Raw genomic sequence first — 12,368 nt, 5'->3', positions numbered from 1 at the left:
AGCACCTGTACTCTGTGACACAGGCTTATCAATGTACCTTCCCAATCTTATCACTTTATCAAGTCCACATGGGTCTTCATTAGTATGCTTTTTTCATAACATGTGGAATATTTTTCGAGGACACAAAGGAGTGAGGGTCACTGAGGCCATTTGTTCTTGCTGCTCTCAGGTTGGGGGAGATGCAAGCATGTATGAAGATAAGTGACAGTGCACCGCTAGCACTTTTGCCACCTGTCTTTCCATCTGTAGGAGCTTTTCACACATTTATCAGAAGCCACACAAGGCCAACTCTTTTGATATTAGGTCTCTGGGTATAGCTTTCAAACTCATTCTTTGTTCCACTCTTCCAGTGTTGTCAAGCTGCACCCAGCAGGGGGACTAGAGTGTGAATTTAAAACATGTGCTATTAATATGCCCAAAACTGTTGCTGCAAAGGAGGAAAAACAAACCACATTAATTGAATCCTGGCCTATTGCTCTAATGTCACAAGTGTATTTTCCAGGTCCTAAAACAATATAAAATGATTTATAAAATCATGTGGAATCTGCCGGTGAATAAACCTTCAGGCCATAAAAACATGTTATTTATTATTATTAAAGTGATTATTTCCTCACAACAATTCTGCAACAAAAACCACACAAAGTAAGGATGGATCAACAATTTAAAAAACAAGGTTTTAACCTTTTCTTACATTTACCCTAGTCTGTCTGCAGGAATACTGGTGATCATTAGCAGCATTACACTATCTGTCGAGGGGCAGGTGTTTGGTACAGTGGTTAAGTTGCTGCTGGAGAAGCCTGCATCCCACATCACAGTGCCTGGTTCAAGTGCCAGCTATTTACTTCAGATCCAGCAGCTTCCTGCTAATGTGTACCATGGAAACAGAAGATGATGGCTCAAATGGTTGTACCCCTGCCACACACGTGGGAGACCTGAACTGAGTTTTAGGTCCTGGCTTCAGGCTGGCCCAGCCATAGCTATTGTGAGCATCTGGGAAGTGAACCAGAAGGTGGAAGACCTCTGTCTGTCTCTCTATTTCTCTCCATCAGTCTTTCAATTAAAAATGAAAAAAAAAATGAATAAAAGTTAAAATCTGAAACATCATGTTTTAACATTTCCTTATATTCTATTTTCAATATTTTTCTCATGAATGTTTTTGGGAATAACTATTATTCTCATTTTATAGATGTCATATGGAGATAATAACAGTACCTACCTCCAAAGCATTGCTTGAGGAATTCATTTAGATCAGCCACATTAAGTACATAAAGTATTTGGCATATTACTTATTGAGTGCTCAAAACATGTTAGCTATTATTAATATCCAAAAGTATTAGCAACTATATTAAGGCTATCGGAAATTCACTGTAAGCAAGCCAATCTGGTTTGGATCTTCCACTAGAATTACACAGTTCTAACAGAGAACTAAGATGCCTCCGTTTATATACACTAATCAATCAGCCTGCGATGCTGTTGCCCTCCCTACCTGTGACTCTGAATCTTCTATCTGGATAATTATTCATCTTTAGATTTTTATTTAGTCAGCACATCTTCTGGGGTAACCAGTCTCCAATCTTCCCCAAGTTCCTTCTACGTGCTCCAGTCCAAATCCCAATCACCAGCTTCTATGTCTGCAACTTCATCACACTTTCTGAAGGCAAGAATCATGTGAGTGTCTTCAGACTACATTCTTAGCACAATGAGTGAGCACAGTGCCAGAACGTAGTGGGTGCTCAATAAACACTGCTGCGTGAGGATGTCTGCTGTCCCCAGTCAGCCAGGTTGGTGATTGGAAAAATAGCTTTTGATCTTGTGTGAGGACTATTGCCAGTCGGAGAGATAAAGCAGCAGCCAGTTCTGAGGCCAGCTGGGGATGATGGTGGTGAAATAAGATGTAGTATCCGAGAAGCTCTGAGTAACAGCAGGCAGATGGACAGGAAAGGCAATCAGCTCCACAGGAAATCAGCCTGCATCTGGTCACGGAAGGCCCAGCAGAGTCACACCAGACTCATGGGTTCTGGATATTCTGGATCGCTAGAAAGCAGCCCTGCAGCGTGAGGAATGAGAGCCTGGGTGAGCTGCACCTGGTACGAAATCTTAGGAACCAGCACAGCTCTTGGTCCCAGTCTAAGAGCCTTCCCAGCAGAGTATTAATGAAACCCAATACATTCTGTAAAAGGGTCCAGTCTGACCCAGGGACTCCTGAATACTTACCAGACAGTTGGGATGGGTTGTGCGCGTTTGGTCCAACATGGAATTGCAGTGCTGAGGAATAAATGTTGAGACTTTGGGGACGGCCGGTGGCAAATGAATTGAAATGTTCTGATTCGTTACGGCAGCTGCATCATAGGAAGGGATGACTTTAGAATAGTAACTGACAGCATGGAAGGAATTGAGAGAGAGCGCTGCTTTACGAAGATCACCAACGGCATTCTCTGAAGTGGAGCTAGACTGACCTTTCAAAAGAAAGAAAATAAATATCTGTCAGTACTGTATACACAATTCTATAACTCTGGACTACTGCATTTGAGATAAATTGTTCTCTATTTCATTTACTTATGTTAATACCTGTACCATAGCTATACCCAAATGCTGATAGGAAAACAAGCTGAATGGTGTAGTGGTGACATGTAGTGCAATACACACACTGTAACTCAGTGCTCCTGTGTCATAAAAGAGGTTTTTTAGCAGAGCAGATCTCTATGCCCTTTGGGCTATATACGGAGTGTGTGTGTGTGTGTGTGTGTGTGTGCATGTGTCTGGCTTTCCTTATCGTCAAAATGGAGCATCCTATGACACAAGGAAGAATTTTGCAAAGAACAACTCAGTTTAGTCATGAGTAACATTTGGTTGATCATCACTGAAGTGGGTTATACCATTATACATCTAAATTCTGCATAATAACTAGAAGACAACACAACTTTAAATGTACAATGTTAACAATATAATCTCAAGAAACACTGAATAACTATTTTCTTTCAGGCATGAGTAATAATGCAAGCAAAATAACAGAATTTTATGTGTACTTTAAATACTAATGTCTCTAGAATATTTGTGAAAAACAGCTTAAGCAAGTATGTTAGGGATTTACAGGAAAGAACACAGATGAGCAAGCTGATGAAGTCTAAACTTATCTGTGTTACAGATCAGGCTTAATGCAGAATCCTTGGGACTTTGGGTGGTCATTTAGTTTCCCCACCCTGCAGTTTTCTGATCTGGGTAGTGAAAGTGAAGTTTGGAAGACTTAAGCTGATTGCAACTCTTCTGATCTTTCAAAATCAATTTGGCAACATGCATTAAGAGCTCTATATATATATATATATGCTCATGTTTTCTGTTCTCTAACTCACTCACAGACTACTCACAATCCAGCCCGAGGAAAAGTCCAAAATAGAAGAAACTATATATAGGAAAGTATTTCCAATCACATGATAAACAAACTCACTCTCCCCTCAAACTGCTATATATAGCAATTGGATAGTTAAGGAAATTACTAAATCATGTGATAAACTATTAAAACCATTAAAATGGTGAGGAGGGATTCACAACTTAAAGTACATATGACATAAAGTAAAAGCATCAGTAGACAAAACAAGATGTCTACATAAGGTTGCCAATATAGGAAAACATAAACCGGAAAAAGACATGAAGGAAATGCAAAACGAACACAAGGATTAGCTTACCAGGGTCAGTAAAGGATCCATTCTGCTTTTCAAATGGAAAAATGTATATTCACGACAAAATAAATGTAGTTGGAGACCATTAGGCTTAGTGAAATAAGCCAGTCCCGAAAAGAAAACTATCAAGTTTTCCATGATTTGTGGTAACTAATACACAGAGTACAAAAATTTTTTTTTCTTTTTCTTTTTTAATTTAGTAAATATAAATTTCCAAAGTACAGTTTATGGATTACAATGGCTTCCCCCGCCCCATAACTTCCCTCCCACTCGCACCTCTCCCATCTCCCACTCCCTCTCCCATTCCATTCACATCAAGATTCATTTTCAATTATCTTTATATACAGAAGATCGATTTAGTATATATTAAGTAAAAATTTCATCAGTTTGCACCCACACAGAAACACAAAGTGTAAAATACTGTTTCAGTACTAGTTATAGCATTACTTCACATTGGACAACACACTAAGGTCAGATCCCACATGAGAAGTAAGTACACAGTGACTCCTGTTGTTGACTTAACAATTTGACACTCTTGTTTATGGCGTCAGTAATCTCCCTAGGCTCTAGTCATGAGTTGCCAAGGCTATGGAAGCCTTTTGAGTTCGCCGACTTCAATCTTATTCTGACAGTTCCGACAGGGTCATAGTCAAAGTGGAAGTTCTCTCCTCCCTTCAGAGAAAGGTACCTCCTTCTTTGATGGCCCGTTCTTTCCACTGGGATCTCACTCGCAGAGATCTTTCATTTAGGTCGTCTTTTTTTTTTTTTTCCAGAGTGTCTTGGCTTTCCATGCCTAAAATACTCTCATGGGCTCTTCAGCCAGATCCGAATGCCTTAAGGGCTGATTCTGAGGCCAGAGTGCTATTAAGGACATCTGCCATTCTATGAGTCTGCTGTGTATCTCGCTTCCCATGTTGGATCGTTCTCTCCCTTTTTTATTCTATCAGCTAGTATTAGCAGACACTAGTCTTGTTTGTGTGATCCCTTTGACTCTTAGACCTATCAGTGTGATCAACTGTGAACAGAAATTGATCACTTGGACTAGTGAGATGGCATTGGTACATGCCACCTTGATGAGATTGTATTGGAATCCCCTGGCACGTTTCTAACTCCACCATTCAGAGTACAAAAAATTTAATATATATGAGTGAAATTGACATTCTGGCATTTGATTATTGTTTATAGTCCTTGTCTATACTCCTGAGGAACAATGGTTTTACTAGTTACTACTTATTGAATTATTTATTTAGCAGAGGATTACATTTGTGATTATAAAGTAAACTGAAAATATGTCATTGCAAAAATTAAAAGACAAACAAAAAAGGGAGGGGGAGAGTGATAGGGATAGGGTTGGCAGTATCATTATATTCTTTTTTTTTAACAGGTAGAGTTATAGACAGTGAGAGAGAGAGAGAGAGAGAGAGAGAAAGGTCTTCCTTCTGTTGGTTCACTCCCCAAATGGCCACCAAGGCCAGCCCTGCACTGATCTGAAACCAGGAGCCAGGAGCTTCCTCCTGGTCTCCCATGCGGGTGCAGGGGCCCACACACTTGGGCCATCCTCCACTGCCCTCCTGGGCCAAAGCAGAGAGCTGGACTGGAAGAGGAGCAACCAGGACTAGAACCCAGCGCCCACATGGGATGCCAGCGCCGCAGGCGGAGGATTAACCAAGTGAGCCACGGGGCTGGCCCTCATTCTGTTCTTAAAACTGTACATAAAATTTGTCCCATTTGTATAAATAAAATTTTTTCTAAAAGATTTTAAAAAATGAAATGGAAGGTTAGAGGCATTGACCTCCAAGGTCTCCTTTGTTTTGAACAAGCCATAAGTCTGTGGTCCCAGTATATTTGATTCTTCCCAAGAGTTATCTCTTCAGCTGATGCAATGCCATAAGACACTGAGGCATGCAAAAGCCTGAACTCACTGCCATGATCAGGATGTTTCAGAGTTTCTCAAGAGTATAAATAGCACTGGATGTACAAGAAATACCTTTGACAGGCATATGCCTGTGGCCTGAGCCGCATCTGATTTAATCAGGGTTGATTTGATCATCCCATGTTATATTCAGCCATAGCTACATAAAGTAGTTTAACCAAGGCTCATGGCAACTTTTTTCTATCCTCCCTTCTTGCATAGGTCAGGAAAAAAGTCTAAATGTAGTAATAAAACAACTCGAGGCTTATTTGATTATATGAAAAAGGAAGCTGTGTTGTTCTGTTTTTGGCTTTCTCTGCTGACTTCAGACACCAACCCTAGAAACCTCATTTCTTCCTGTGGCTCCAACTGTTTTCCCAAACACGCATTGCACCTTTACCATAGAACTGAAAATACTGTGTGGACCATGTTTGGCTTCTGTGACTCTGCCACTAACTTAGGAGCTCTGTAAGAATGAGAACTGCATCTTATTCACCCTTGTGTCATCATCTTTGAGCAGGGACACTGAAGCTGGGAACAAGGGAGTGGACTTGACATCAGCGGGGGAAAAGATGTAAGGAATGGCATTCCCTGCACTGGGGCAGTGTTGAGTGAGGGCAGAATCCCTGGAGGAAGTTGGTCATGGGTCACTTAAGACTAACAGGCTGAAGAGATAGGCTTTCCTGTCATCTAGCATCTAACACTCAGGCTAGGAGGGCCATATCTTATGGCTTCTCAATGGCGAGTAACCTTCAGAAATGCAAAAGTCACACATTGGTCACTGTTTTTTCCTTCTGGTTCTAGTTAGCCCCCGTTCTTATTTCTTGTAAGTACATAAGCATCCTAGGCTTATATAACCCATTTGACAAAAAATGCCTCTTGGTGAGTGAACGTGTTCCATAAGGAATACTGCATAATGAGTATTTCTTGAGTACCTATTATGTGCTGGTTAGAGCTTTTCGTATTACAACTACAGCAATGACCAGTATAGGGAAAATGACTGCTGTCATGGAGCTGACATTCTGATGAGAGAGAAGAGGTAATAAGCAAAATATATGAGGAATATTAGCAGGTGTTAGGGGCTATGAAGACAAATACAGCAGAGGAAAGTGGGTGAAATTATGGAGTGCACTACATGTGTGGTGGGGAGGAGTGCTGTTGTCACTAGGTAGCTGAGAAGGACTCACTGAGAAGGTGACATTTAAGGAGCTAAATAAGTTAACATGTTAATGTCCACCACAGGCAGTACTAAACTAACAGGAATACAGTCAACTCTCTGCACACACCAGAGATGTAAGAAACTGCAGACCAACAATTCTCGGGGGGGGGGGAGGGTGGGGGGGACTGTACCTTACACTGAATATGGATGGACTTCTTCCTCTTGTCATTATCCCTAAATAACTACTCTCTGCACAGCATTTGCATTGTTTTAGATGCCTAAGTACTCTAGAGATGATGTAGAACATACAGGTAGATGTGTGTAGGTTATACACAAGTCCTACACCACTGCATACAAGGGATCTGAACGTCCGTGGAGTGTGGTATCTAGGGAAGGGTGTCCTAGAACCATCCCTAGGCTGATAGATGACTATACCTTTGTCTCCTTTAGATTCTATTCATTTTGGAAAGTCACCAGCGAGCTTCTCATCTATTATTAGGATGAACTCTCTGGGATCATGGTTCACTTGGGGCCCATTTCTGGGATGACACTAACCAAATGTCCATGACACCTGTGTGCTTCAAGCTGACAGTCAACAGGCCTCACGATATAATTTTCCAGGTTATCAGAGAATGCATAGGAACCCAGGTGTGAGCAGGGCATCCTTGCAGGCCCACACACCCCTGTGAGTGATGCAAGCATCAGGCAGCACTCACCTCTCACAGCTTCATCCAAGGAGCTCCCTGCAGCAGGAACAGGATACACATTCAGGCACTTATTTGCCAGGAATTTGATGCCTCTCATAGGTGAGTAATTGCTTGTCAATACACTGCTGTCCCTTGAAAAGACATAAAAAATACTTTGCATAATTCTCTGGGAAGACAATATGAGTATCTCTGACTTCAGCTGTTTTTCTCCCATTTACGTTCTCAACAACACAGGCAGAGCCTCAACTAGATACTACTTAAGTATGAGAATGCAGGGCTGAACAGGATTCATGATGATTTGTTAAGGATGCATCAGAACAAGAGTTTTTCTTTATGTACATATTCCAATACATCTAAATAAGTAAGCAATTACTGGGCACACCACACTGGACTAAGGAGTCTAAGGACTGCTAACTGAACTAGAGCTGGATGCTCCAGCGACTACAACTCCTTGGACACAGGAATACAGTGCCAAAGTGGATTTCCTATCACTATAGTCATGAGCAGCGAGGCCTCATTTTAAGAGCCTCAGAAATAACAAACAGAGAAGTAAGGGTGAATCTGGAACAAGACAAGGATGTCCATTGTCACCACTCTTCTTCAATATAGCACTGGAAGTCTTAACAAGAGCAATTAGGGAGGAGAAAGAAAGGGAATCGAAATTGGAAAGGAAAAAAGTCGTATCCATGTTTGCATATGATATGATGTTATACATGGAAAAATCATAATACTCCACCTTATTGATAAACCAGTAAGGTGGCAGGATACAAAATAAATATATAAAAACAGTAGCATTTTTATACATCAATCATTAGCTTGCTGAAACAGAAATCAAGAAATTAATTCTATTCATGATAGCTACCAAAAAATAAAATATTTAGGAATAAATTTCAACAAAGAAGTAAAAGATGTCTCCAATGAAAATTATAAAACATTGATGAAAGAAATTATTAAAAACACAAACACCCGCCGGCGCCGCGGCTCACTAGGCTAATCCTCCGCCTAGTGGCGCCAGCACACCGGGTTCTAGTCCCGGTAGGGGCGCCGGATTCTGTCCCGGTTGCCCCTCTTCCAGGCCAGCTCTCTGCTGTGGCCAGGGAGTGCAGTGGAGGATGGCCCAGGTGCTTGGGCCCTGCACCCCATGGGAGACCAGGAAAAGCACCTGGCTCCTGGCTCCTGCCATCGGATCAGCACAGTGCGCCGGCCGCAGCGCGCCGGCCGCGGCGGCCATTGGAGGGTGAACCAACGGCAAAAGGAAGACCTTTCTCTCTGTCTCTCTCTCTCACTGTCCACTCTGCCTGTCAAAAAAAAAAAAAAAAAAAAAAAAAAAACACACACAAAAACCCTATATAAATTCTAAAAATTTTTAAAAAACACAAAAAATGGAAAATTTTTCCTTCTTATAATTAAGGTAATTAAACTCTCTATATTACCTAAAGCAATCTACAGATTCAATGCAACTGCTATCAAAAAACCAATTACATTCTTTATAGAATTAAAAGTAATCCTAAGATTCAAATAGAATAATAAAAGACCCAGAATAGTTAAAGTGATCTTGAGCCAAAAACAAAACAAAACAAGAAAAAGCTGATGCCATCACAACACCTGATTTCAAAACACACCAGAAAGCTACAGTAATTAAAAAAGCATGGTGCTCCGCTTGGGAGACCTGGAGGAGGCTCCTGGCTCCTGGCTTCAGATTGGCAAAGCTCTGGCCATTGCAGCCATCTGGGGAGTTAACCAGCAGATGGAAGACTCTCTCTCTCCTTTCAAATAAATAAATAAATATTAAAAAAAAACAAACATGGTGCTGGCATAAAAACATCACATTGATCAGTGGAACAGAGCAGAGAGCCCAGAAATTAAACCACATATATACAGCCAACTGATTTTTCACAAAGGTGCCAAGAACATACATTGAAGGAAAAAACTGTATTTTCAATAAATGGCACTGGCAAAACTGGAAATACACATGTAGAAAAATGAAATTAAATCCCTGCCTCTCTAGGGGCCAGCGCTGTGGCGCAGCAGGTTAACACCCTGGCCTGCAGTGTCGGCATTCCATATGGGCGCCGGTTATAGTCCTGGCTGCTCCTCTTCCGATCTAGCTCTCTGTTATGGGCTGGGAAAACAGTAGAAGTGGCCCAAGTTCTTGGGCTCCTGCATCATGTGGAAGACTCGGAAGAAGCTCCTGGCTCCTGACTTCGGATCGGCGCAGCTCCAGCCATTGCAGTCATCTGGGGAGGGAACCATCAGATGGAAGACCTCTCTGTCTCTACCTCTCTCTGTTACCCTTTCAAATAAATAAAATAAATCTTTAAAAAAAAAATCCCTGCCTCTCATCATATATAAAAATCAACTCAAGATGGATCAAAGGCCTAAATGTAAGACAGGGAACTATGAAACTTGTAGGAAAAAACATAGGGGAAGCACCTCAAGACATTGATCCAGCTGATGACTTCCTGGATAAGACCCCAAAACCAGTGGCAACAGAAGAAAAACTAATCAAATGGCATTATATCAAATTTAGAAGTTTCTGCAAAGTAAAGGAAATAATCAACAGAGTGTAGACATTTTCTCCCATTTGACAGAATGGGAGAAAATATTTGCAAGCTCATTATCTAACAAAAGACTAATATCCAGAATATATCAGTAACAAAAAAAAAATAATTTGACAACAGAAAAACAACCAATCCAGTTAAGAAATGGGCAAAGGACCTCAATAGACAGTTCTCAAAAGAAGAAATATAAATGGCCAACAAATATATGAAAAAAATGCTCAATATCACTATCCATTAGAAAAAAGCAAATCAAAATCACATTGAGATATCACCTCAAACCTGTCAGAACAGCTATTATCTAAAAGACAAAGAGCAATAAGTGCTGGCAAAGATTGGAAAAAGGGAATTCCCATACACTGTTGGTTGGAATGTAAATTAGTACAGCCACTATAAAAAAAATGGAGATTTCTTAAAAAATTAGAAATGCAACTGCCACATGATCTAGAAATCCCACTAATGGTTATTTACTCAAAATATGTGCATTCATCATTGAAGAGATATTTGTTCCACTATATTTATAGCAACACTCCTCACAATTGCTAAGACAGGGAATTGACCAAGGTGCCCATCATCAGATAAATGGATAAAGAAGATGTGGTTTACTAGGGCCAGCATTGTGGTGTAGTAGGTTAAGCTGCCACCTGCAATCCTACATGGGCACTGGTTTGAGTCCCAATTGGTTCACTTCCCATCCAGCTCCCTGCTAATGTGCCTGTAGAAGACGGCCCAAGTCCTTGGGTTCCTACACTTATGTGGGTGACCTGGATGGAGTTCCTGGCTTCAGCCTGGCTCAGACCTTGCTGTTACGGCCATTTGGGGAGTGAACTAGTGTTTGGAAGATCTTTGTCTCTCCTCTCTCTATAATTCTGCATTTCAAATAAATAAACAAATAAATCTATCTTTAAAACAGGTGGTGTATATACATATAATGGAACATTAGTCAGCTATTAAAAAAAGAATAAAATCCTGAAATTTGCTGCAAAAATGAATGGAACTGGAGGACATCATGTTGAGTGAAATAAGCCAGTCACAGAAAGACAAATACTGTGTAGCACAAACAACTCAACTGAACACAGGATGATTACTAAAGGCTTAGAGGGGTAGCAGGGATAAAGGAGTTTGAATTAAAAAATATAGGGGAAATTAGATGTGGTTCATTAATGTGATAAATACAATAACATGAGATATTGATAGGGGAAACGTGATGAGCGATATATAGGAACTGCTTGTATTACAGCCTCATACTTTTTGTTTTGTAAATTTAAAACTATTCTGAAATAAAATAAAAAATGATGAGAGGCCTGTGGATCTGAGGGTGTGTCACTGTAGTGAATTACACACATCTGCAATGGGAAAAGCGCACTGTTAATATCCGAGCTTTCACTGTGGTTCGCTCAGTTCCTATCTGCACATCTAGCAATGGCAGGAGGAAAATGACGAGCAGACCTCAGATTCCCAGGGGCCTTGATCATACCTCTGTGCCATGACTGTGCCTGGGAAGGAGAGCTGAGTGGTCACTTGTTGCTTCTTAGAAAACCTCTTATTGCTCTGAAGTGCTTCTGTAATCTAAAAATACAAAGATGGATAGACAGAAATAGATTTAGATAGCGATGAATATTTTTACATTATCTAAAAAGACACATTTACAATGATAAAAACAAAAATTGTAGCATGACGGTATAGTCTATAAGGAGAAAGTCAAGGCTTCAGGAACAGAATACCTGGCCCAAAATGGCTGGAGGGATCTTCTCCCGGACATACTTCACGTAATCAACTGTCGCCTCCAGAATTGAAGCCGCATCATTCTTTCTCCCTTTTATATACGGCAAGAGAGTGCGCAGCTGCTCACAGCAATACTTGATTCTTTCTCTGATCAGAGAATTGTAACAAATAAGGACTCCTTAGTCTCATTTCCTTCCTTATAAACAAAGACAAATAAACCTCCTCCTGGATTTGATTGTACAAGAAGTGACCCTCTCCTCATCTAGTCTCATCTAGAAAAAGGCCACATCCTAATCCGCCAGCCACCCTCTCAGCCTCTGGAATCACAGAGGAACTGCTGCCTTCACAGTCCCAGTACCCCCGCCCCAGACCTGCTGCAGGAGATGATGCCCAGGCACTAGGGAGTTGCTGCCTCTACAGTCCCAGTACCCGCACCCCAGGCCTGCTGCAGGAGACGATGCCCAGGCACTAGGGAGCTGCTGCCTGCACAGTCCCAGTACCCTCGCCCCAGGCCTGCTGCAGGAGATGATGCCAGGCACTAGGGAGCTGCTGCCTGCACAGTCCCAGTACCCTCGCCCCAGGCCTGCTGCAGGAGATGATGCCAGGCACTAGGGAGCTGCTGCCTGCACA

General features: G+C 41.4%; 1 protein-coding gene across 1 annotated transcript in view; it reads right to left on the bottom strand.

The window, feature by feature from the left end:
- Positions 1-572: 572 nt before the first annotated feature.
- SOHLH2 (spermatogenesis and oogenesis specific basic helix-loop-helix 2) overlaps positions 573-12,368 on the bottom strand; it is a 56,566-nt gene continuing 44,770 nt past the window's right edge. The window contains exons 7-11 of the mRNA XM_008273548.5: positions 11,738-11,885; positions 11,491-11,582; positions 7,465-7,586; positions 2,215-2,456; positions 573-2,047 (exon numbers count right to left, since the gene is read on the bottom strand). Coding sequence (XP_008271770.4) covers positions 2,009-2,047; positions 2,215-2,456; positions 7,465-7,586; positions 11,491-11,582; positions 11,738-11,885 — 643 coding nt within the window. The 3' untranslated portion in view covers positions 573-2,008. The remainder of the gene's footprint in view (positions 2,048-2,214; positions 2,457-7,464; positions 7,587-11,490; positions 11,583-11,737; positions 11,886-12,368) is intronic.

Source organism: Oryctolagus cuniculus, chromosome 9, assembly GCF_051225735.1.
Source record: "Oryctolagus cuniculus isolate XC-2025 breed Fujian yellow rabbit chromosome 9, ASM5122573v1, whole genome shotgun sequence".
In the NCBI taxonomy this organism is placed as follows: Eukaryota; Metazoa; Chordata; class Mammalia; order Lagomorpha; family Leporidae; genus Oryctolagus; species Oryctolagus cuniculus.
The sequence above is the reverse complement of the archived record's forward strand: the minus strand, read 5'-3'. Positions and strand labels throughout refer to the sequence as shown.